The following is a 25,932-nucleotide window of genomic DNA, read 5'->3' as shown; positions in this document are numbered from 1 at the left end:
AATACTTACTCTTGTAAGGGGGTACGTGCACCCTGATGTTTATAGCAGCATTGTCAATAATAGCCAAACTATGGAGAGAACACAAATGTCCATCGACTGATGAATGGATAAAGAAGTGGTGTGTACACACACACACACACACACACACAGGAATATTAGCCATCAAATGAAATCTTGCCATTTGCAATAATGTGGATGGAGCTAGAATAGAATGTATTATGCTAAGCGAAATAAATAAGTTGGACAAAGACAAATACCACATGATTTTACTCATATGTGGAATTTAAGAAATAAAATAGGTGAATATATGGGAAGGGGGACAAAAAAGAGGGAAACAAAACATAAGAGACTTTTATTTTTTTATTTTTTTTTAAATTTTTTTATTTATTTATGATAGTCACACACACAGAGAGAGAGAGAGAGAGGCAGAGAGACATAGGCAGAGGGAGAAGCAGGCTCCATACACTGGGAGCCTGATGTGGGATTCGATCCCGGGTCTCCAAGATCGCGCCCCGGGCCAAAGGCAGGTGGTAAACCGCTGCACCACCCAGGGATCCCCATAAGAGACTTTTAAAGATAGAGAACAAACAGGATTGATAGAGGGAGGTGGGTGGGGGATTGGCTAAATGGATGATGGGTATTAAGGAGGGCACTTGTTATGATGAGCACTGGGTGTTATATGTAAATACGGAATCAGTGAATTCTCCTGAAACCAATATCGCACTGTACGTTACCTAACTAGAATTTATTTTTTTTTAATTTTTTTTTATTTATTTATGATAGTCACAGAGAGAGAGAGAGAGGCAGAGACACAGGCAGAGGGAGAAGCAGGCTCCATGCACTGGGAGCCTGATGTGGGATTCGATCCCGGGTCTCCAGGATCACGCCCTGGGCCAAAGGCAGGCGCCAAACCGCTGCGCCACCCAGGGATCCCCCTAACTAGAATTTAAATAAAAATTTTTAATGTGGCATGATATTTGCCCTACACACAGTATTCAGTAAGGGCATAATATATGTGAAGTAATAATAGTTCTTATTTAATTATTGAGGTAAATGGCAGTATCTTCATTTTAAAGATGATGTGACTCAGATTTAATGAAAGAAAGTAACTTTTGTTTTAAAGATTTATTTACTTTAGAGAGAGAGCCAGAGGAGCAGCAGAGGAGAGAAGCAGACTCCCTGCTGAGCACAGAGCCTGACTCAGGGCTTGATCCCAGGATCCTGAGATCAGGACCTGAACCAAAACCAAGAGTTGGATGCTCAACCTACTGAACCATCCAGATGCCCCAGGAAATTTTTTTTTATTAGTTTTAAAGCCTCTAAGCCTAAAAAGTGGTACATACATGTCTTTATCATAATAATGTATTCCTCAAATTGTATTCTATGTTATAGAAACTTGCCCCATGGTATTCTGGTATCCTTAATTTTTCTCTCTCCTTACCCTTACCTATGTTTGTCTATATTAAAGTCTGCTAATCAGGGATGGATTTAGTCAGTGTTCATGGTAGATTCTTAATTAATACTTTTTATTCTGTATAGTTCTTAGCATTCTAAGTAGCATCAGTGGCTTATGAGACTTCATAATTAGTATTTATAAGTGTCATGATTTAAAATATATTATTTGTCATACTTCCAAGTAGTTTGGGGGCTAGAGGTGAAGGATCTGGAATGATTTCCTTTTCTGACAAACTTCACAACTCAGAGGAGAGGGCAAGGAATGGAAACTATGAGGAGAAAAGAGGCTAGAGTACTCAGAAGTGAGCTTAAATTATGAGGAACAGAATCCAGAATACCATGCTCTCTAGCCCTACCACAAACACTGATGATGGCCTAACAGTTAAAGAATATATACTGGCAAGAAATTTTAATTATACTAACCTAATTATTAATATATTGAAATATTTGATGACAAGTTACAACTCCTCTTTTGACCTGTGCTTTTTCCAGTGGTTTATTATGAGGGTTCTTACAAGAGTTACTTACTATTTCTAATAAAAGGATTTTGTGTTAGTGATTTGAGTACTTTTGGGTCATAAGAACGATAATCATTCTGTGGGGCTTTATGGAAGGAATTAAATATAGTAATGAGGGACTCCTGGGTGGCCCAGCAGTTGAGCGCCTGCCTTTGGCCCAGGGCATGATCTTGGAGTCCCTGGGATCAAGCCCCACATAGGGCTCCCTGTGGGGAGCCTGCTTCTCCCTCTGCCTTTGTCTCTGCCTCTCTCTCTGTGTCTCTCATGAGTAAATAAAATCTTTTAAAAAAAAAAATTGTAATGACTCTGTGTCTCTAAATTTAAAACATGCATATATGTAGTATTTAATATCATTGTTTAGTTGCTCTTGTTATAGCTAATCACTCACAAAAAGAGAAGGGGGTTTATTAATATAAGCATCGCTTATGTCTTAATTAAGACTCATTAAATACCCATTTTCATGTTTTTGTGTTCCAGGTAATATTTCATTCTTTGAAGAAATACCCCAGTTTCATTCTTATATAATGTAGGTGGCAAATTATTCCATACTCTATTCTTAGAGGTTTATCAGGTTAGTTCAGAGAAAGCAACTTACTAAGTTACAACTTTTATTTTAGGACTTTGCTTTGGGTTAGAGTAGGAAAACTTCAGTTCATTTTATCAGCTGCTTCAATGTTGCAGGAATACTTCTAATAATTTTTTTTTACTTCTAATAATTAAATAATCCATAATCAGTTAACTATTTTAATTAATTAATTTATTTATTTATTTATTTATTTTTTATTTATGATAGGCACACAGTGAGAGAGAGAGAGGCAGAGACACAGGCAGAGGGAGAAGCAGGCTCCATGCACCGGGAGCCTGATGTGGGATTCGATCCCGGGTCTCCAGGATCACGCCCTGGGCCAAAGGCAGGCGCCAAACCGCTGCGCCACCCAGGGATCCCTCAATTAACTATTTTAGATTTTCTGGGCACCTCACCTGCTCAGAGCATGGTCAAGAGCTATTAAGGAAGCAAAAAAGTTAACAGAGTTAAAAATAAAGAAGTCTGTATGCTTGTTAGGTACTGCATTTTTGTATATGAAATACTGTCCTCTCCATGTCCTCCATGTTTAGCATAATTCCACCAAAGTCAGATTACTGATTTAGTTACCCGTTACTGTGTAACAAATATCCCCAAAAGTTGGTGACTTAAAACAACTAACATTCATTTTATCACAATTCTGTAGTTTGGTTAGGTCTTAGAAGGAACAGCTTATCTCTGTTTTCCTTGGTACTTGCTGGAGTACCACGACTGGGCCTGGAGGATTTATTTCCAAGATGATTCCGTTGTGGCTGGCTGGAGAGTGGGTGCTGGCACCAACTGGGAATTCAGCTGGGGCTATTGATCAGGTCTTGAATTTTCTTCCATGTGGATAGCTAGACTTCTAACAGAATAGTGTGACTTCCAAGAGAGAATGTCTTTTTTAAGAACAGATGTTCAGAAAAAAAAAAAAAGAACAGATGTTCAGGAGGACAAGCCTCAGTTCACAAGAACTTGCTAATATACCATTTATCAAAGGCGGTCACATGGCCAGGTCAATAGAGGAGAGGATACAGAAAGCCTGATTTATTGCAGGTAACCAAAGTAATAGCCTACTACAGTTCTGTACTTCCTCAATCTAGAGTGAAGTAGCCTCTCTGGAGGACATTTTGAAGCCTTAACATTCATAGTCTTTGACTCAGTAATTTCACCTTTAGGGTTGTTTTTTTTTTTTTTTTTTTAATTTTTGTTTATGATAGTCACACAGAGAGAGAGAGGCAGAGACACAGGCAGAGGGAGAAGCAGGCTCCATGCACCGGGAGCCTGACGTGGGACTCGATCCCGGGTCTCCAGGATCGCGCCCTGGGCCAAAGGTAGGTGCTAAACCGCTGTGCTACCCAGGGATCCCCACCTTTAGGGTTTTTTTAAAGATTTATTTATTTGTTCGTGAGAGACATAGAGAGGCAGAGACACAGGCAGAGGGAGAAGCAGGCTCCATGCAGGAGCCTGATGTGGGACTCAATCCCAAAACTCCAGGATCAACCACTAAGCCACCCTGGCGTCCCTGGGGGTTTGTCTTAAGGAGGGTATATAAATTCCCTGGATCTGTATATATCAAGGCTTCATCTGACTTTCATCCTTAGCATTTTGCCAAGGGTGAGATAGCTGGTTAACGCAGGAGTTGGCGATTAAAACCAGATTGTCTGGTTCCAGAACCATATGATTAATCATTATATTATACTACCTGTCATGTATATAGTGTCTGTATATAATCATATTAATGATACTAAATGAGAAGCTCATAACATATTTAATAAGTTCTATATATAAAAGTCTAAAAGGACATCAAAATGAAATACCTACAAAGGAATGTGTATTAACTGTTATAGTTTTTTTAATTGTAAGGATACTTTTTATGAGCCTACCATGCATACTTAACCTAATATGTTCTTCATATACATGTGGCTTATTTTTTTTTAAAAGATTTTTATTTTTAAGTAATTTGCGCCCAAATTGGGGCTCAAACTCACAACCCCAAGATCAAGAGTTGCATACTCCACCAACTGAGCCAGCCAGGTGTCCCTTATATCTATTTTATTTCTACTATACTTCTTTAATCCCTCCCCACCTTCCAATGTCATACTGTAAATCTGTCTTGAGGAGGAGATCTTTTTTAGATCTTTGTAGTCTTTGTCTGCCTGAAACTGCATATATAGAAGTTTAGAATACATTTACTGAATAGTTTCGTTACTAATACTCTGCTGATTTCCACATTGTAGTTTTACAGTGCCTTTATATCTCACTTCCAGTTATTCTTATAAGGGTTAGTTCCAAATCACTATCCTTGGAGGTAAAATGTTACTGCCCTTAATTACCTTGGCTAAACCAAAATGACTTGGTGATCGTACAGATTCCTTAGCTCCCTTGCCCTGTTTCACAGTTAGTAGGTATAGGATAGTAGTTCTGGGGCAGTGATTCTCAACCCTGGCTGCACCTTAGGATTACCTAAAAATACCGATGTTCGGGTTCCACTTCAGACTAATTTGAATGAATTTCTGTAGGTGGTGCCACTTGAGGTGTGTGGGAATGGGTGCGTGTTTAAAACTCTTGAGACAGTTCTTACCATGAGGAAGTTGGGAAGATATAGAAAATAGTTTTGCATTTTTAAAATAGTTCAAAAAAACCATAGACTACTAATAAGCAGTTTTCTTTCTGAAGCCTATATGGGATTATGTAAACGTTCATGAACAAATTTTTCTTTACAGTAGACTTATTACTGCAGTTTCCTTAGAGGTTGCTCATTGAAAATCTTGCATGAGCTAACAAATGAGTTTTGCTGCCAATTCACAAATGAAGACTATGGTTAAAGTAGGAAAAGTATATGGAATTACTTGATTTGTGCATTAACGCAGTCTAGATAGTTTCTTCTCTACTGTTTTGGGTATTATGCCATAAAGGATACTTCTTTCATGTTGTACACCTGAAACTAATATCATGTTGTATGTCAACTATACTTCAATTAAAAAAAAAAAAAAGGTACGTCTTTTAAAATAATGGGAAATTGTATCACTGGAAGGCCATGTCCTTATTTTCTTTTTTTTTTTTTAAAAAGAAAGAAACTAAACCAAATACCTTGGCTTAATGACAATCTACATTTCAAAGGTTCTCTGGACTAAAAGCTTATTCTTCACTTAAATGACTTCTCCCCAGCCATATTTAGAGTTCATCTAGGTTATAAACCATATCTCCAGTTATTCATGCTGTTCCAGATTGGGTAAAACAAGTATCAAAAGTACTAACGGTGGAGGTAATAGCTTAAGCACTTCTCAGCTTATCCTTTATCTCTAGATGTAGATATTTGGAGAAATGCAGCCGCTTAATGAGAACCAGAGTGAGGCATCCATTTACATCTCTTAGGATTGGTTAAATACAGTATGGTCTATTGAGTATACTTTTGATGTTGTTGCCAGTCCCTTTTTTCAAATGTACACGTGACACTATCTGAAGAAATACTAGAAACACCTAGTAAACATTTTTCTAGTATCTATTGTTAAGCTATATTCGGGTGATCACATTTTGAGGCTTGGTTTTCTGTTTGGCTACCAGTGATAATCAGGTTACATATAGGATAGCTGTGAGCTGCTGACTTTAATAGGTCAGCCTGTGTAAGTGTGTAAGACCCAGCTTTTTGGAGACCAGTATGACGGTTTCCTCTGCTTAAATGTGAAAGGAGCCCTTATTTTTGAGCTCTATACCATGGTTTCAAAAATCTATGCTATAGTATATAATGTCTATTTGGATTCCTGATGATTTTACTCTATGTCATTAGTAATACCTTCTGGGAAATGGCTGGTTTCAAATGGTAGGGTTTTTAAAATGTTTATATTTGTGTATATTTGACAAAATGTTATATTAGTTTCAGGTATACAGCATAATAATTCAACATGTCTATAGGTTATGCTATGCTCACCACTAAGTAGAATACCTCATAACATTTCATCCCTTTAGAGTTTTGTTTCTGATATATTATTATAACAAATAAAAAAACCAACTAAGTAATAATGAATAGTTTTCTTCAAGTTTTTAGTCTTATTCTTTTTGAATTTTCTGAATGCTCCAGGTATCTTGTGTAATTAATGTGCTCTGCAAAATATATTCTCCTCTTGCAAATGAAAAGGCAAAATACACAGAAGCTTGAGAATTGCTCTGAATTTCTCCTAAGGCAAGTACAAATATCCATGGCTTCATTTTAGCCAAGTAGACTATAAATCCTCTTCTGAATCTATTTACTAAATCAAATTGAAAACGTAAGGTACTTAACCTATATACATATATACGTATATACACATATATACGTATATATGTATATGTTGGCACTATATTTGGCAGGGAATAAGGCTTTTTTCTGTGATAAGCTAGACTCCTCATGGTTAGTCAGGCAAATAACTTCACCTAAAAATGTGAATTTCTCCAAGAAGCAGAATTCATTCTGTGCTCTGCAAGTTCTGTAAATTTTAAATTTAGGTGGATAAATTCCAAATGGCACTAAACTTTATTATGAAAACAAATGTAAGAATAAGAAAAAAAAAACTATTTTAAAGAGGAAAAAAGGTAACTTTACATTGGAGAAATGTGGCTGACTTAACCTTAATTGGGTGATCAGTAATCGGACAGACTGACATCATGTCCTTTCTGATATGATGCATTGAAAATGCTTCAACGTTCTTGCCATTAGGAACAGTCCTGCCAGAAATGCAGGACATGAAACTGGTCAGGAGGAAACAAACTCAAAAGTATAATGTATCTCAAATATCTGGCCTTCACTGTTTAAATTGTCAGTGTCTTGAATGGCAAAACATCAGGAAGACTATTCTATTTTTTTTAATTTATTTTTTATTGGTGTTCAATTTACTAACATACAGAATAACCCCCAGTGCCCGTCACCCATTCACTCCCACCCCCTGCCCTCCTCCCCTTCTACCACCCCTAGTTCGTTTCCCAGAGTTAGCAGTCTTTACGTTCTGTCTCCCTTTCTGATATTTCCCACACATTTCTTCCCCCAGGAAGACTATTCTAAATTGAAGGAGATTAAAGACACGGCAAAGCAGAGAGCTTGATTCTTCATTGAATTCCAATTTTTTTTCTAATTTTAAAGGGACAACTGGTAAAATATGAATATGGACTGCATATCAATGTTAATGTCCTGTATTTGGTCCTTGTTCTGTGGTTATATAAGAGAATGTTCTTAGGGCATGCACATTGAAGTGCTTAGTGGTAAAGGTTTATGATGTCTGCAGTTGGTTCTCAAATGGTTCAGCAAAAATAACCTTGTGTAGAAGATTGAGAAAGCAAATATAACAATAACAACAATTGATTAATGGCAAAGGAGAGTATGCTAATATTAGAACTTTTTGCTGAGTTTAAAAAGATACAAAAGGGGTAATGTAAGAAAAACAACTTAGATTTATTGTGCAGTTGTTGGGTGCTAGGTTCAATTCTAGCATGTTTGTGTATATTACCTCATTTCATCTTTATAAAAACTATATGAAATCTAAGAACATGGTCTTCCAGAGCTACACATTTAGTTTATTTCAAAATATCCCTTCTATGATTTTCCAAGCAGTAGAAAAGAAATTATCTGGGCTAGTTCAACTTTAACCATCTATTTTGATATACTTTCACACTATTATCTGCAGTTTGTAGATGAGCAAATTGAAAAACCGATTAACTGACCCACCGTTATATAGGTAAGTGGTGATGCTGGAATTTGAACCCAGAGACTGAGCTCTTACCCACTATCAAGATACAGACTATTTTAAAGTGTGTACTTTTGTATTGAATGAATCTCTGTGAGATTTGACAGAGTGAGAAAGAGTAGGGTTACTGACTTTAATTTTCTTTGTAGAAGGAATAGTATGACTTGTCCAATGTTTTGTAAAACAAGATACTAAAAATAATCTTAAATTTGATTAAAATCTCATTTCTTTATTTGAAGCATTGAATGCTTTTCATTTGTATTTTCTCTGTTTTTCTATTCTCTATTTCCATTGATTTTTATTATTTCCTTTCTTCTACTTGTTTTGTGTTTAGTTTATTCTTCTAGTTTCCTAAGAAGTTTATTCATTTGAGATATTTCATCTCTTTTAATATGGACATTTACAGCTATAAATTTCCATCTAAGCACTGGTTTCGCTGCTTGTTGGATGATCGTTTGAACCAGTCAGATGTGTTATAGTAACAATGCCTAAACTTTTGTATTAATCATCCGGGAAACTTTTTTTTTTTAAGATTTTATTTATTTATTTATGAGAGGCACAGATAGAGACGCAGAGACACAAGCAGAAGGAGAAGCAGGCTCCCTGTAGGGAGCCCAATGTGGGACTCAATCCCGGGTCTCCAGGATCACGCCGTGGGCTAAAGGCAGGTGCTAAACCACTGAGCCACCCAGGTGTCCGGTGAAACCTTTTTTAAAGGGCTCATTGCCAGGGCACTTGGGTGGCTCAGTCAGTTGAGCCTCGGACTCTGATTTCTGCTCAGGTCATGATCTTGTGGCAGATCCCAGACCTGCAGCTTGCTTCACTGCACTGAGTGCGGAGTCTGCTTGTCCTTCTTCCTCCCCTCTACACCCCCTTGTGCTCACTCTCTTTCTCTCTCTAGAATAAAATCTTTTAAGAGCCTCTTCCACTAGAAACTGATTCAGTTGCTCTGAGGTAGGCCTCAAGACTGTGTGTTTTCAAAGACTACTCAGATTGCTGCCATCTGAAAACTTACCAAGCTATAACCCTCAAGATCATTTGCTCACTTTTCTATACTTGTGTTGTACCATTTAAGAAATTGTTTCAAGGTACCTAGGTAATCCTGAAGCATAACTGGGTTGAAGAACCAGTGTGATATCTTTGATTTTGTAATAGAAGTAGGATATAGAGTAGGGATTTGGGGTTTGTTTTTTTTTTTTTCACTTTTTTATATTGTATCCCATATTTATTTGTCTTTAAGATTTATTTTTGAGAGAATGGTAGGGAGGTGCAGAGGAAAAGGGAGAGTCTTAAGACTGTGGTGAACACAGACCCTCACTAGAGATTTGATCTTATGACCCTGAGATCACAATCTGAGCCAAAACCAAGAGTCTGATATTCAACTGACAGAGCCACCCAAGCATCCCCCCAAATTGTTATTAAGTAGTATTGACATATTAACTAGTATTTGGGTTATGATAATTAAAAAGGCATTTTTTAGAATGGTATATAAAATTGGGTTTTTTTTTTTTTTTAAGATACTATTTGAGACAGCATGAGCAGAGGGAGAGGTAGAAGCAGGCTCTCCACTGAGCAGGGAGCCCTACGTGGAACTCAGTCCCAGGACCCTGGGATCATGACCTGAGTTGAAGGCAGACCCTTAACGAACTGAGCCAACCAGGTGCCCCAGTGGATAAAATCGTTTTTATAGACTTTATGAATTCCCAGCAACTTGCTTAACTTTTTGAGAGGCAGATAATTACAATATTTGCTTTTTTAAATGTTAGTTTGTACCATAGCCCTGACATAGCTTTAAATTATTTTTAATACTGGGTTTCTTATATAGATCTTATGAAAACAGCTGATGTGTTTGTAGGAGCCTCTGTCTTTGCTTTAGATTTATAATGAAACATGAGTTGTACAACTTTCACAGTTCCATGAATGCATTTGCAAAGACCAAGGTTACTCAAATTCCCCTTCAGCATTATTAATAATATATACCTATACACATAGGTGAAGATTATGGCTTTGTTTATGGCTCTTGCCTGATGCTACTAGTTTTACTCGTCTCTGATCTTACCTGTCTGGTTAGTATTCCTACAAATAAAATATTGTTATTTAATACAAATCATTGAGTTTTTTTTTTTTTTTTTTTTTTTCAAATCATTGAGTTTGACAGTTTTACCTATTAGGTAAAATAACAGTAGTGAGCAGAAAATAGTGTCTTCTAGTTTATGCTCAATCTGAGCAATTTAGAACAATTTCTGAAATTAGGGGGAAATATCAATGTCGGGATGAGAGAATACTAAATGTTGCCTTTTAAAAGTTTCAGTCAGGGCAGCCCCAGTGGCTCAACGGTTTAGCGCCGCCTGCAGCCCCAGGGTGTGATCCTGGAGACCCGGGATCGAGTCCCACATCGAGCTCCCTGCATGGAGCCTGCTTCTCCCTCTGTGTCTCTGCCTCTCTCTCTCTCTCTCTCTCTGAATAAATAAATAAAAAATCTTTTAAAAAAATAAAAGTTTCAGTCATCTTAATATTTATCATTTATGTTTAATTTCAGAATTCACTTTCTGGGTAAGTCTATAAAGCATGTTTTAATTATTTTTTTAAGATTTTATTTATTTATTTGATAGAGCATACATAAGCCAAGGGAGCAGCAGAGATCCCAGGACCCCGGGATCATCACCTTGAGCCGAAGGCAGATGCCTAACTGACTGAGCCACCTAGGGGCCTCATCTATAAAGCATTTTAAATGAAATCCAAAGTAAAACCTTTAAGGAATTTTTGCTATAATTTGCTTCAGTAGTCTGACTCTTGTCCATATTCTTCAAGCAGATAAGCCTTAGAAATGGCTAGAAGTGACTTTTTTTTTTTTTTTAAAGATGTAATTGACATGGGAGTCATGAGCAGTAGGGAGACAGAGCAACTCTTGATCTCACGGTTGTGAGTTTGGGTCCATGCTGGGTGTAGAGATTACTTAAATAAATTTTTAAAAAGATATAATTGACATACTGCATTAGTTTCAGGTGTACAACATAATGATTCCATATTTGCATGCTTTGTGAAATGTTCACAATAAGTCTAGTTAACATTGCTTATCATACATAATTACAAATTTTTCTTTCTTGTGATGAGAACAGAACCAAATCTTCTGGGCAGCCCCTGTGGCTCAGCGATTTAGCGCCACCTTCAGCTCAGGTCATGATCCCAGGGACTCGGGATTGAGTCCCACATCAGGCTCCCTGCATGGAACCTACTTCTCCCTCTGCCTGTGTCTCTACCCACCCACCCCCACCCCCACCCCTCGTGAATAAATAAAATCTTTAAAAAAAAAAAAAAAATGTTCTCCCCCGCTCCCCAGAACCAAGTGTTCTTAATACCCCTCATGCACAAACATGTAGCTACTCTGTCCGATTCTGTGGCTTCAATTTTTTGGTAACTTCTCTGTTCTGTTTTTCTATTTCAAGGTTATTGTCCTGTTCAGAGATGTTTACTCCTGGTGCTCACAGATACACATATCTTAGCGGCATACTCAGGACACAGTTTAATCTTTTCAGTTTTCCCATGATCTGTGCTCGATATTACTCAGTGTGTAGTTCATACTGGTTTAACCATTTTCAACTATCTTCCAATAGCATGGCTTTATGTGCTGAAAGAATACCAGCCAAATCCATTATCTGTTCCTTTATGCTTTTATTATATAAATGGTATCATACTATATATACTGTTCTGAAACTTCTTTTTTTAAGATTTTATTTTTTTATGCAATTTGTACCCCCAATGTAGGACTTGAACTCATGGCCCTGAGATCGAGTCCCACGCTTAAAAAAAAAGTCGCATGCTCTGAAACGTATTATACTTAACACATCTCAGGCAGGCTTTTTTTTTTTTAAAGATTTTATTTATTCATAGAGCTAGAGAGAGGCAGAGACACAGGCAGAGAGAGAAACAGGCTCCATGCAGGGAGCCCAACATGGGACTCATCCTTGGTTTCCAGGATCACTCCGCATACTGAAGGCTGCGCCAAACCCCTGAGCCACCCGGGTTGCCCTCAGGCAGACTTTCTGATCAGTCTGTGGCTGAATTATATAGTTTGTAAAAGCTGCATAATGTTTCATTTTCTGTTTGTAACAGTTTTATTAGGTTGTTTATTTTACTATTACATGAACAATGCTTAAACTTCTACATACCGATATCTTTTTATATACATGGGAATATTTGTAGGATTAATTCCTAGTGGAATTGTTGGCTTAAAAGATACATGCATTTATTTATTTAGTTTTAGTTTTAAAGAGTAGAACTTAGTGATTCACTAGTTGCATATAACACCTAGTGCCATCGTTAATGCGCATCACCCTGTAACCCATTCTGCCACCTACCTCCCCTGCAGCAACCCTGTTTCCTAGCATTAAGACTCTCTTATGGGGGCAGCCCCGGTGGTGCAGTGGTTTAGCGCCGCCTGCAGCCCAGGGTGTGATCCTGGGAACCTGGGATCAAGTCCCACATCAGGCTCCTTGCATGCAGCCTGCTTCTCCCTCTGCCTGTGTCTCTGCCTCTCTATCTCTCATGAATAAATAAAAAATCTTAAAAAAAAAAAAAAAAAGACTCTCTTATGGTTTGCCTCACTCTGGGTTTTCATCTTATTTTTAAGATACGTGCATTTAAAAGAGTGATAGATGTCACCAAAATGCTCTCCTTACAGGTTGTACCAGTTTTTACTACCATCAACATATTTTCCTTTTTTTTTTAAAGATTTTATTTATTTATTTGAGAGAGAGGGAGAAGCAGGCTCCCTGCTGAGCAGTGAGCCCAAAGTGGGACTTGATCCCAGGACCCTGAGATTATGACCTGAGCTAAAGGCAGATGCTTAACTGCCTGAGCCACCCATAGGCCCCAGCATTTTTTTCAAGTGACTGGCTGGCTGACTGCTGTCCTCTCCTCACCATCACGAGGTATTTAAATGTAATACCTGCCTGTCTGATGAGTGAAAATGGGATCTTACTCTTTTGACTGGCATTTCTTGTGTGAGTGATGTTTGAACATTACTTGCCATTAGTTATTCCGTGTTCTGCCAATTTTTAATTTATTTTCATTCATTCATTCATTCATTCATTCATTCATTCATTCATGAGAGACAGAGAGGCAGAGGGAGAAGCAGAATCCATGAAGGGAGCCCCATGTGGGACTTGATCCCAGGACTCCAGGATCATGCCCATAGCCAAAGACAAGTGAGAAACCGCTAAGCCACCCGGGCGTCCCTGTTCTTTACATTTTAATAAAATTATCCCTTTGTTCTGTGTTGCAAATATTTGTCTACAATTTGTTCTTGGTCTTTCAACTTTTTAACTACATAAATTTAAACTTTTTATACCCTTATCCTTCAACCTCCCCAATACAAGCTTCAAAAGGCTCCATCTCAGTCCTCATTATATTCCCTAACTTACCTAGCACTGGCCCTTTTAGAGATGTTCCCAAACTGAAAATAGTTGAATCCTGGGACACCCGGGTGGAGTGGCTCAGCAGTTGAGCATCTGCCTTCAGCTCAGGGGCATGATCCCAGGGTCCGGGATCGAGTAGTATATCAGGCTTCTTGCAGGGAGCCTGCTTCTCCCTCTGCCTGTGTCTCTGCCTCTCTCTGTCTCTGTCTCTCATGAATAAATAAAATCTTTAGTTAAAAAAATAGTTGAATCCTCCTGAACTGGTAGTAAAAAAAAAAAAAAAAGTAATCATTTTTTCTCTAATACTTAGAAAACAAAAATGGAACATGTTATGTGGGTTAAATAAGTTGAAAGTGACAGATCAATAGTTTGTAATCAATGGCTTAAAGAAAACACCTGCACATGTTTTCATTTTTATTTTGGTCCAGTTGAGTTGAAAGATGGTGGTGTTGACCAGAAGGAAGTTAACTGGCAAACTTGGCCACTCCAAATGTAAAGGGCAGGTAATATTAAGAGTTAAAGGGTGTGACTTTATCAAAACTTTAAAGCAATCCTCATGTAAAGAGAAATCATAGCCAACTGAGCAAATTAAATAAAAGAATTTTCTTTAACTGTGATCCTTTTTTTTGCTGTATAATCTATCAAATTATTAGCTAATCACAGAAAGGAATGGACTTTTTCTCCTTCCCACTCCCCTTCTATTAAAGTGAATCAGATAGAGTCATGATTGTGTCAAAAGTTCAAAAGGGAAAATGGAAGGTAAAATGAGCTGAATTGGCACTCTTCCCTCAACATTGTACCTGTAAGCTTGATATGTTGTTTCAGAGATTAACTTTATGGACTTCCGTACCCAGAAGTATGAAAATTCGAAGGGAACTCTTTTCACAAGCTTGATCTTAACATATTGAATAAAGAGAGCAGCTAATCCCTTTTGTAAAGTAATTTGAGAGGAGGGAATTCAAAATGTAAAATCTCACCTGCAGAAAACACTCAATTCTATAAAAGCCTTTCTATCTTTAGACACTTACAAAGACTTAATATTTTAATGCGGAAGGGTGAACTTGGTTAAAAAGCCAATGGGTGAAATTAGAGAGAAATAATCCAGTGCTTTCTTTCTGGGAATTATCATCCTGCTCCCTAGGGGACCTAATTTTATTCCCTGTGGGGAATGAGAATACCCTTCTGTACAGCAAGCCAGCATCTCTAAATATAAGCTTGACTTTTAGTATAATAAGAGTCTTGTTAGGTGCAATTTTGCTCTTAGTCATTAATACAATGAACAAATGTTGTGGTTACCTGGGAAAGAAAATTCAAGTGCTTTTAAACCTCTTGTGAGATTTGGTTTCATGCTTGAAACCTATCCAGTGTTATGCCCAATAGCATCTGTAGAAGATTCCAAGCTATAAGGTATACAACATGGAGAAGTTAATACACTTTGGAAAAAAATGAGACCTACTACAAAATGGGTTTAAGGCCCTGAATAAAAAAGCTTTTCTTTTGCTGAATGACAATTACTTACCAGTGGCATTAGGTTTAACAAATGATTGAAATTTTCTTAGGAGTGAAGTTTATGTGATGGATGATGTCCCTTCTGGTGACGCTTAACTTTTTTCTTTTCAGCTGTAAAACAGTTTGCTGTTCTGCAAGCGCAAAGACCAAATTAAAGACAAAATATGATCTAAGAGTATATAGTATTAAATAGCATTTTCCATATGGTATGGCATTGTGTTAGATTATTTCTGTCTCCTGTAAACTTTGTCATGTTATGTGCTTTTCGAATTCTATTCTTGATAATGAAATCATGGTGGTATACTGCTTCTGCTAATATCCTTAATTATCAACCATTTTAAATTGGGTTTGGTGGTATATTTTCTCATTTTATAGGGATCAGTAAAAGATAATAGAAATCTTTCTTGTTACTTTAAGTTTAGAAGTTGACATAAATGGTCTTTGCAGTCTTATAAAGAACAGTCTCCATTCCAGTGTAACTTCAGAGTCCTGGGCATTATGTTTCCAATTCTTAAACTTGCCCTCAGCCTATAAAGCTGTGGATCTATGAGCCTGACCTAATGTGTAGGACTTCTGATTTCCTACTAGTAGTAACAGTGCAGACATTGCATACTTTCCCTGCTAGTTTCTGGCATCTTTTAGAAGACCATTAAGCATAATCCTTTATTCGTACAATATTCAATAAATATTTATTGAGATATTTTGTACTTAATTTCAAGATTGTTAAGGTCTCCTTTCCCTTAGTTTTTCCCTGTGAGCATTATATGCTTAGGTACTATCTAAACTGGTTAGCAATCAGAGCTAGCTTTATCTCACCCCTGTTCAGTTGGCATTTCTACAGCTCAATGAAATAGAAAAAAATGGCCTATATTTATGTAACTGACCTCAGGCAGAATGACATCCTAAAGCCTGTTTGCAGATGTGCATTTAGAAGTTGTACTCCAGGATGCCTGGGAGGATCAGTGGTTAAGCATCTGTCTTTGGCTCAGGTCATGATCCCGGGATCCTGGGATCGAGTCCTGCGTCAGGCTCTCCATATGGAGCCTGCTTCTCCCTCTTTCCATGTCTCTACCTCTCTCTCTCTCTCTCTCATGAATAAATAATCTTTTTAAAAAATAAAACTAAAAATTTTACTCCAGCGTAAATAATATACCAAGTTTTATTTTGTCATGAGATGACATTTTATTGTATTTGATATTTTTCTATCTTATTTCTTATTGTAGGTAACCAGGCTTGCCATATTATCAGTTTGACAGATTCCCCACCTCACCCCCCGCTTTTTTTGAAGTCCCTGTCCCATGCTTCAACTTAGAAGTGATTTTTTTTTAATTTCAGACAAATCTGCCTATTTTCAAGCTGAAGGAATCTACTGTTAGAAGAAGATACAGTGACTTTGAATGGCTGCGAAGTGAATTAGAAAGAGAGAGCAAGGTAAGAATTATCTATTTTAATGGCCCAGTTGAGGCTTTTGCTGACTTACACTTGGATAATGCTTCCTTTTTAGAGCTCTTTTGCTATTACTTCCTTCCTTTCCCTCATGTTCCTATTCACTCTTGCCACCCACACACACTTCTTGCCAAGTTTCTCTTCCTTAATATGTCTCATATGATTATATTTGCAATTTTTTTATTTTATTGACTCATAATGCATTTTTTCATCATCACACATGTACATAGAACAGAAGTTTCATAAACCAGGACTACTTTTACTCTGTGATACGTGCTGATATTCTTCAGCTTAGTTTTTTGTTTTTTGTTTTTTAAATTGATTTTTTTTTTAATTTTTATTTATTCATGATAGCCACACAGTGAGAGAGAGAGAGGCAGAGACACAGGCAGAGGGAGAAGCAGGCTCCATGCACCGGGAGCCTGACGTGGGATTCGATCCGGATCTCCAGGATCGCACCCTGGGCCAAAGGCAGGCGCCAAACTGCTGCACCACCCAGGGATCCCTTCAGCTTAGTTTTAATGATGGCCATGGTCTAATAGATGATACATAAAAACACTCTTACAAAAAGAAAAAAAAACACTTATATACCTTGGTAAGAGTCATCTTGTCTTAAAATTTAGTGGTTTGGGGTGCAAAAATAATAAGAGCAAGGCAGTCTCATTCTAATGTTCCTTATTCTAGCCCTATGTTTGGAGGACATCAGAAGTTAATATGTAGAAGCCCTAAAGTAGAGCCTAACTTGTGTTCATTTGTAAAGTGTGCTAAGTTGAAATGGAAGGAAAACTTCCTTAACTAGATACCTGTGGCTGGATGCAAGAGCAATATATTACACAAATCATAGCATTCTATCAAAATGTAAAGGGGAAAATTTTACCCCCCAAAATACCAAAGTATAAAATATTTATGAGTAAAACTAGGAATATAAGACCCATGTAAAGAAAACTTTAAAACTATACTGAAAGACAAAAGCAAAACTTAATAAATAGACTACATTCTTGGTTTGAAATATTCACTTTCAAAGATTCATTATTTAAATATTTGAGAGCAAAAATAAATAAATAAAATATTTGAGAGCTTATTCTGTGTGTTCTGTGAGTTAGAGCTGTGAACATAGTCCCCACTTTCATGGTCCTTACATTCAGTTGATGAAGTTGGGATGGTGGTGAAGGGAAAACAGAAAAAATAGTAAGCTATATAGTATGTCAGATGGTGATAATGCTGTTAAGAAAAAAAAACAAAAACAAAACCAAGGCAACCACGGAGTGCCAGGACCGTACTCTTTTATAGAGTCGTCAAAGGAAGGCCTCATTTAGAGGTGACATTTTAGCAGTAGATGTGATCAAAGTAAAGCATTATCTTCTAGCTTATTTATAAATTCACAAAATTCTGATAGAAATCTTAGTGGGTTTTTTTTTTTTAATAAACTTGCAGATTTATAGATGAGCTTTACAATCAAAGGAAACACCAAGAGGACTCCTAAATTATATTCAGCATATACTGAGCACCTGCAGACATCAGAGTTTCTCCTAAGGCTGTAGTAATTAAAACAGTTTAGTATTGCTTTAGGGACAAGCAGTTAGATTAGCAGAATGTAATAGAACTTAGAATGTAATAGAACTTAGAATGCCAACTTGCATATTTATTGGAAACTTAGTTTATTACAAAAATAACATTGTTAATCAGTAAGGAAAATGATTTTTTTTTTCCAGTAAATGGGGTCGAAACATCTGGCTGTTTATTTAGGAATAAAAATTTTTAACTCACTGTATAGAAATTATAGATGATTTGAAGATCTAAATGTACAAGTTAGGAAAGTTTTGGGTAACAAATTATTTATGACCACAGGGAAGAAGTGTCCTTTTTTCTCAGCTTTATTGAGATACAGTTAACAGATAACATTGTGCAAGTTTAAGGAATGCAACATTACGATTGGTTATGTGTATATATTATGAATTAATGACCACAATAAACTTAGCTAATATATCCATCACCTCACATAATTTTGTTTTTTTTTTTTTTTTTTTTTTTGGTGGTGAGAACATTTAAGATCTATCTTAGCAACATGTAAGTGTACAATACAGTATTGTTAACAGTAGTCACCATCCTCTGCATTAGATCCCCAGAACTTATTTTATAACTGGAAGTTTGTACACTTTGACCAGCATCCTCCATTTCCCCCATCCCCCAGCCCATGGCAACAACTAATCTGCTACTATCTGTTGCTGTGAGTTAGACTTTTTTTTTTTTTTGATTCCACATAAAAGTGAGATTGTACAGTATTTGTCTTTCTCTGATTTATGGGAAGAAGTGTGTTTATAGGTTTTGGGCTTTGCTTAACTAACGTAGCACATGGTGCACTGCAGTGTTTAATAAACATTTGGGGGATCCCTGGGTGGCGCAGCGGTTTGGCGCCTGCCTTTGGCTCAGGGCGCGATCCTGGAGACCCGGGATCGAATCCCACGTCGGGCTCCCGGTGCATGGAGCCTGCTTCTCCTTCTGCCTATGTCTCTGCCTCTCTCTCTCTCTCTCTCTCTGTGTGACTATCATAAATAAATAAAAAAATTAAAAAAAATTAAACAAAAAATAAAAAAAAACATTTGGTGAATGTATACATCACTTTTTGAAAAAATAACAGCTTCATTGACATATTAATTCACATGCCATACAGTTCACCCATTTGAAGTAAAATTCATTGGTTCTTAGTATATTCACAGAGTTGTACAGCCATCTCTACAGTCAGTTTTAGAACATCTTAATCACTCCATAAAAGAAATGCCATACCGATTAGTAGTCACTACCAATTTCTCCCTCAACCCCTCCTCACCCAGCCCTATATAACCACTAATTGACTTTCTCTATGGATTTGTCTGTTCTGGACGTTTCATATAAATAGGAGCATAGAATATGTAGTCTTTTGTTTCTGGCTTCTTTCACTGAAGGTGTTTTCAACATTTCAGCATTAATTTGGTTTTTCCCACCTAATTAATTTCTTTTTATTGCCAAGTAATATTCTGTTGTATGAGTATACATTTCATTTGTTTTATTTATCCATCAGTTGGTAGACATTTGGATTGATTCTACTTTTAGACTATGTGAATAATCCTGCTGTGAACATTTGTGTACAGGTTTTTGTTTGGACATAATGTTTTTACTTCTCTTGAGTATATACCTAGGAGTGAATTTGCTAGGTTCTATGATAACTCTTTAACTTTAAAGAATTCCCAGACTTTACCAAGGCAGCTGTACCATTTTTACATTCCCACCAACAATGTAGGAGAGTTCCACTCTTTTCTCCACATCCTCATCAACACTTACTATTATCTGTCTTCTTTTTTTTTAAGTTTTATTTATTTTTATTTAGGAGAGAAAGAGTGCACGCATTGGGGGAGGGGTGAAGGGAGAAGGAGAGAGAATCTCCAGCAGACTCACTGCTGAGGGCTTGAGAGCTCAGAGCCCCACACAGGGCTCAGTCCCACAACCCTGAGATCATGACCTGAGCCGAAATCAAGAGTCAGTCACTTAAGTGGCTGAGCCACCCAAGTGCCCCTACTATTACAGCTGCCTTAGTATGTAAGGTGCAGTCTCGTGGTTTTGATTTTCATCTCCCTGAGGGCTGGTGATGCTGATCATCTTTTCATGTACTTATTGGTCATTTTTTTTATCTTCTGTGGAGAAATACCTTTTTTTAGACCCTTTGCCGGTTTAGTTGAGTGTTTTGTCTTTTTATTATTGAGCTGTATCTAGAATATATAAAAAACTCTTACAAGTCCCTTTCAGATAGTAATTTGCAAAAAATCTTCCATTCTACAGATTTTCACTTAATTGCTTCCTTTGAGGCATATTAAATATGTGAGGGGCGGGGATCCCGGGTGGCTCAGCGGTTTAGCGCCTGCCTTTGGCCCAGGGCGCGAACTTGGAGACCCGGGATCGAGTCCCGCGTCGGGCTCTCAGCATGGAGCCTGCTTCTCCCTCCTCCTGTGTCTCTGCCTCTCTCTCTCTCTCTCTCTCTTCTCTCTATGTCTATCATAAATAAATAAATCTTAAAAAAATATATGTGAGGGGCTTAACCTATGTGAACGTTGTACTTTTATTACAATATTGCTAAGAACAATTAGTCAAGTTATTTTTGTTTATAAATTAGTACTTTTAACCAAAATCTGTTAAACGAGGCTAGAAAGTAGGTGGTAATTATTATGTTTACTGGTCATTATGGTGAAATCTTTTAGCTTTTATTTAAGTATGTTTTTCTATATTATTCTGACCTAAGTATCTTCCTGTCTACTTCTGACTCCACACATATACACATATCTTTGGATTAATGACTGTTAGAATGGTAAGAACTCGAACTAGATCTTTTCAGACTGCTTAAGCAAAAATAATTTGATGTTGAAAAGGATCTTTGGAATCTTTGCTAAACAGACCACTCATGATTTTTGTAGATTATTAATCCTGTTACCTACAACCTCACCATTTAAGTGGCTGTTTTGAATATTATGTTAGGAAGAATATATCTCTGCAGATAATACATAGTAATCTTAATTTCATACTAAATTATGCCCTGAATTAATGGTAGTTACTTGTTGAGTGCATTGGTTCTAGTTTCTTTTTTTAATAATAGCTTTATAGCTACAGATGTTTTCCCCTGCCCATCAGATAGCCATTCCACTGGGGCTCAGTTACTGGCCATGATCTCTACTTTTCAATTGTAATATCCCTGCAGGTTTTAACTGTCAACTTCAAATGCTAATATAGGAAGAGAGATTCAAGAATGCTATGGAGATAAATCTTTAGATGTCTTAATCGGTCATCTGGGGAGAAGAGTAGATCTAGGAAGAAATTAGGAAGTTTCTGTTGGGCATTTGGTTTTGTGGGGGTTTTTTGCTCTTATTCCTTGCTATTCTAAATTAAGTTGTGTTGATCTTTCCCTTTTTCACCCTGCTGGATCATTGTTTTAGAATAGAAACTGTATCAGGGGCTTAAAGTTTAACCTCTTTTAGAAAATGTATAATTTTATTACTGGTGTTTACTATTTATATTTCTTCTTGCCTAATTGTTTGTTTATACCTTTTTTTGTTTTGTGTAAGATATGGATCCAGCTAAGTGGTTAGTCATTTACCAGATATTCGAACTTCTGTTGTGTGCCCAGCCTTCCTTTAAAAAGCCATAGGAAGCCTGAGACAGGGTCTTTATTTGAAGGCATCTATAAGATAAATTGGTGGTTTTCCACCAGGGCCAGTTGTGTCCCCCAGGAGACATTTAACAATGTCTGGAGATAGTTTTTATTATAACAAGAAAGGGGTGTTAACTGAGTGCTCCCTGGTCTAGTGGGTAGAGGCCTTGGATATGCTATTAAACATTCTATAGTGCACAAGAAAGCTCTCCCCACCCCACCCCCAAAGAATTAATCTGGCTTAAAATGTTAATAGTGCCATGGTTGAGAAACCAACCTAACTTGTGAAACAAATAGCTAGCTATGTGCTATTTAACTCCAATATTGGAGCTCCAGATAATTCGTAGAAGAGAGAGATCAGTTTAAGTTAACCCAGGAGGACAACTTTATCTTCCCCTTTTAGGGTTTGAAAGGTAAAATTAGGATATTCCTATGTAGGAAGAAAATGATCCTTGGGGGGAGAGAAGGGAGTGGATTTGGGAGAAAGTTGACCTGTTTCTTAGCCTAGAAAATGGAAGAGTGGTAACAGAATTGTTGATTATTTTATCCTCACTTCAAACACAAGTAGGAATCTACGCAGATGGTGTGAGGTAAAGGAAATAGACCACAGAATTCTTACCTGCCCATGCTGGAAAGAATTGGTTAATATTTCATTTCTTCACATAACTGAAGGTTGATTTTTGGTTTTTTTTTGTGGTTTTTTGAAGGTTGATTTTTATCTCTGCAGTTTCTATTCTAAAAAAGCATTGTCTCCCCTAAGTGGTGTCCAGACTGTCTAGAGGCATCGCAGCCTTTATTGCAGCATTGCTCGAATGTTCTCTTTGTACACCTGTGCCTCGAAAAGTTGAGGAAAAAACGATAAGCTATGGGCCATGCTTTTGAGGAGCCGTGGTCTGATGGGCTGTTCTGCATTTTGGTTCTCTTGCCTCCAAACACTGAATCTTTTTTCAGTATGTTTGTTACTGATTTTCTTTTATATTTAATTTGGTTTAACAGTGGAATGGCTATCCTAGTGAACATATACTTTGTCTTCACGCTCTGTGTGCTCTATAAATTTTCACAACCTAGTCAGCATCTTCAAGAACTTTCTTTCCTGTGTTTTTTTTTTTTTTTTTAGGTTGTAGTTCCCCCTCTCCCTGGAAAAGCATTTTTGCGTCAGCTTCCTTTTAGAGGAGATGATGGAATATTTGATGACAATTTTATTGAAGAAAGGAAGCAAGGGCTGGAGCAATTTATTAACAAGTAAGTGCTTTCTGTACCTCGCGAGGTGTAAGTGGAATAGTGATCCAAGATGACTTGGGGTGAATACTGGTAATTTAGGTATTAAGCTAAACAGGAACAGTGCTTTTCTTTTTGGCCATTTCCTGACTAACTTTTTTGTATCATTTAATAAAGTAAAAGTATATAACAAGTTGAATATCATGTGATAAATATTAACACACTTGAGTATCTTTGCATTGACCTAAGTTCTGTATTTGTTTTTCTTGGTTAATATATGCAAATTATATTTTAAAATGCAGCATTTTTAAAAATACAGTTTTACTTATGATTCTTTCTCATTTAAGGTATGTTCTAGCATGAACAATAAAACTTACAGTACACTTGCAATCATTTTGTTTGATTGCAGATGGAAGTATTATCAGCATGTCTTGTGTGAAGGTACACATTTAAAATTTTCACAACAGAATCTTTTTTCACAATGTAAGAAAACCTTTTTTTTACTTTAGAAACTCTTAAACCAAAATTTCTAGCTTTTAATTTTATTCTTGAAATATAGCCATTTTTTTATTATTATTATTATTATTATTATTATTATTATTATTTATAGCCATTTTTTAAAACCAAAGTAATAGAATTATGCCAGGAAAGAGGTCACTATAATTATGCATTGGCCTTAAATTTGACCAAATAGGGGACGCCTGGGTGACTCAGCGTTTGAGCATCTGCCTTTGGCCCAGAGTGTGATCCTGGAGACTTGGGATCAAGTCCCACGTCGGGCTCCCTGCACGGAGCCTGCTTCTCCCTCTGCCTGTGTCTCTGCCTCTCTCTCTGTGTGTGTGTGTGTCTCTCATGAATAAATAAAAAAATCTTTAAAAAAAAAAAATCTTTTTGACCAAATAAAGTCAAATGCTGGAGAATATGGTTGTGTGAACTTATGTATTGACCAACACTTCAATTTTAATCTAGTAATAAGCAATGAAGAACTGTGAATGGTTATACAAGGAAAGTTGTACAAGCCTTTAACTTTTTGTTACCTGCTATAGCACATGACCTTCATTGTCTATGAACATGCTTTCCTTTTGGAGAAGGCAGTGCTGGCTGAGGTGTTTTTAATTCAGAAATAGAAATCTCATTATCCATTTTCATCTTACGGTTAGTCTGCAGTGGAAACCTTTAAAGCAAGCCAAAAGAAATAAAAACTGGAAACATGTGTCTCTTAGTTTTTTGAGGTTTTATTGAACTTCAGTGTATTTCTAATTCTGATCCTGTATCTTTTCCTTCTTTAAATGGGTTCTTAGAATTAATGACGTTTCACTTTTAACATTAATATTAATTTAGATTTCTTGTGCCTATACAAATAAATATATAAAGACATTAACTGGGTACGTATTCCAGAAGCAGTGCAAAGCTAGTGATTGTTGTCTAAATGACCCTTGTGAACCAAAGGAAGGGAAATCTACCATTAGTTGGTAGAGCATAGCTTTAGGAGTGGTCCAGAATAACACTTAACTATTACTAAATTGTACATGCTTTTTAACCTTAGAATATATGTTTTGACCCTCAGCCCCAATTTTGAAAAATACTAGACTAAGTTTGTGTTTTTTATTCCTAGGGTTGCTGGTCATCCTCTGGCACAGAATGAACGTTGTCTTCACATGTTTTTACAGGACGAAATTATAGATAAAAGCTATACACCATCTAAAATAAGACATGCCTGAAATTTGGTGAGAAGGGCGCCAAAAAAAAAAAAAAAAACTTTCCATGACTATTAATGATTCATATGCACCAGTGAAGAAGTTCTAACTTTTAGCATGCTGCACAGAAACTGGTATAACACGCCTTCAGTATACTAACATTCATATGCTCAGTTTTGTTTTGTTTTGTTTTGGCAGTTGACAAGAAGTTAATTTGCTTTAGTGAAAATCCCTCATCCACCCTTTCTCTATGAATAGCTCTTCCTTGCTGTTTTAATGTGGTACACACTATAGCCTCGCAGACCTATTACTCCAGTATAATCTGCAGTGTCCTAACTAAAGTTACTGACTTGGTCTTATCTGCAGTTTTTGTGTCCTGTTTGCTTCTTGAATCTGATTAACTAGAACATTTCTCTTGCTCCTTTTTAATATGTGATGTCACTTGACCTAATTTATGTGTAGAAGCACTACACCATTGGTTTCCAGTACCCTATGTGTAAGATACACACTTGTGTGCAGAAAGTATCTCCCTTCAGGCTTGTAATACCCTTCACGTGGAAGATCAATGAGGGAAATCTTTATATTCTGTATAAAAACAAATCAAATTTATATACTAAAATCATTTGTCTAAAAATTTAAGTTGTTTTCAGATAAAAATAAAAAAGCATTTCTGATATGCACTGATTGTGTTGCCTCCGGCTTCTTTTTTCCCCCTTTATGGCTGTCCTACTTTAACTCACTGTTGAGAGGGATTATTTACTAATTATATACTTCTCATTCCTGTAACTCCATTCCTCTTAAACAGTGGTGATATCAAATATGCTACCACCCTTTGAATTGGGGTATTTTCTTTTATACAACAAAAAAAGTGACGTACTAAAAGAAAGCATTCCTTAAAGCTTACTGAGTTGTTATGAAGCACTTTGCGTGTTTGAAAAATGCTTTATAATCTCAAGTCATTCTTCTTAAAAGGCCTTTTTAAGATAAGTCAATACCGTGCCTCCTATTTTGCAGAGGAATTTTTTTTCCTAGTTCATCTGAGTGACTTTTTAAAGCAAACTTAGCAAGGGTATAATAACCCTTTTCTTGGTCAGCAGATCCATGCTTTCTCTTTAATTTGGCTTGGGATACTTTATCCTCTTTAACCAAGGGAGAAGGGCACAGTGTCCTAGCCTGACTGATAGAGATGATAAGAAACCAGAAAACGCATGACTTCTTGC

General features: G+C 36.8%; 1 protein-coding gene across 1 annotated transcript in view; it reads left to right on the top strand.

Annotated features, from left to right (window-relative positions):
* The window catches only part of SNX3 (sorting nexin 3), a 42,444-nt gene extending 17,052 nt beyond the window's left edge, over nucleotides 1–25,392 (top strand). Inside the window, exons 2-4 of the mRNA XM_025444911.3 lie at nucleotides 16,514–16,609; nucleotides 22,915–23,039; nucleotides 24,631–25,392. Of these exons, the coding sequence (XP_025300696.1) occupies nucleotides 16,514–16,609; nucleotides 22,915–23,039; nucleotides 24,631–24,736 (327 nt within the window). The 3' untranslated portion in view covers nucleotides 24,737–25,392. The remainder of the gene's footprint in view (nucleotides 1–16,513; nucleotides 16,610–22,914; nucleotides 23,040–24,630) is intronic.
* The last annotated feature ends 540 nt before the right edge of the window (nucleotides 25,393–25,932 follow it).

Source organism: Canis lupus, chromosome 12, assembly GCF_003254725.2.
Source record: "Canis lupus dingo isolate Sandy chromosome 12, ASM325472v2, whole genome shotgun sequence".
NCBI classification, from domain to species: domain Eukaryota; kingdom Metazoa; phylum Chordata; class Mammalia; order Carnivora; family Canidae; genus Canis; species Canis lupus.
Note: the sequence above shows the minus strand (reverse complement) of the source record. Positions and strands in the feature narration are given on the sequence as shown.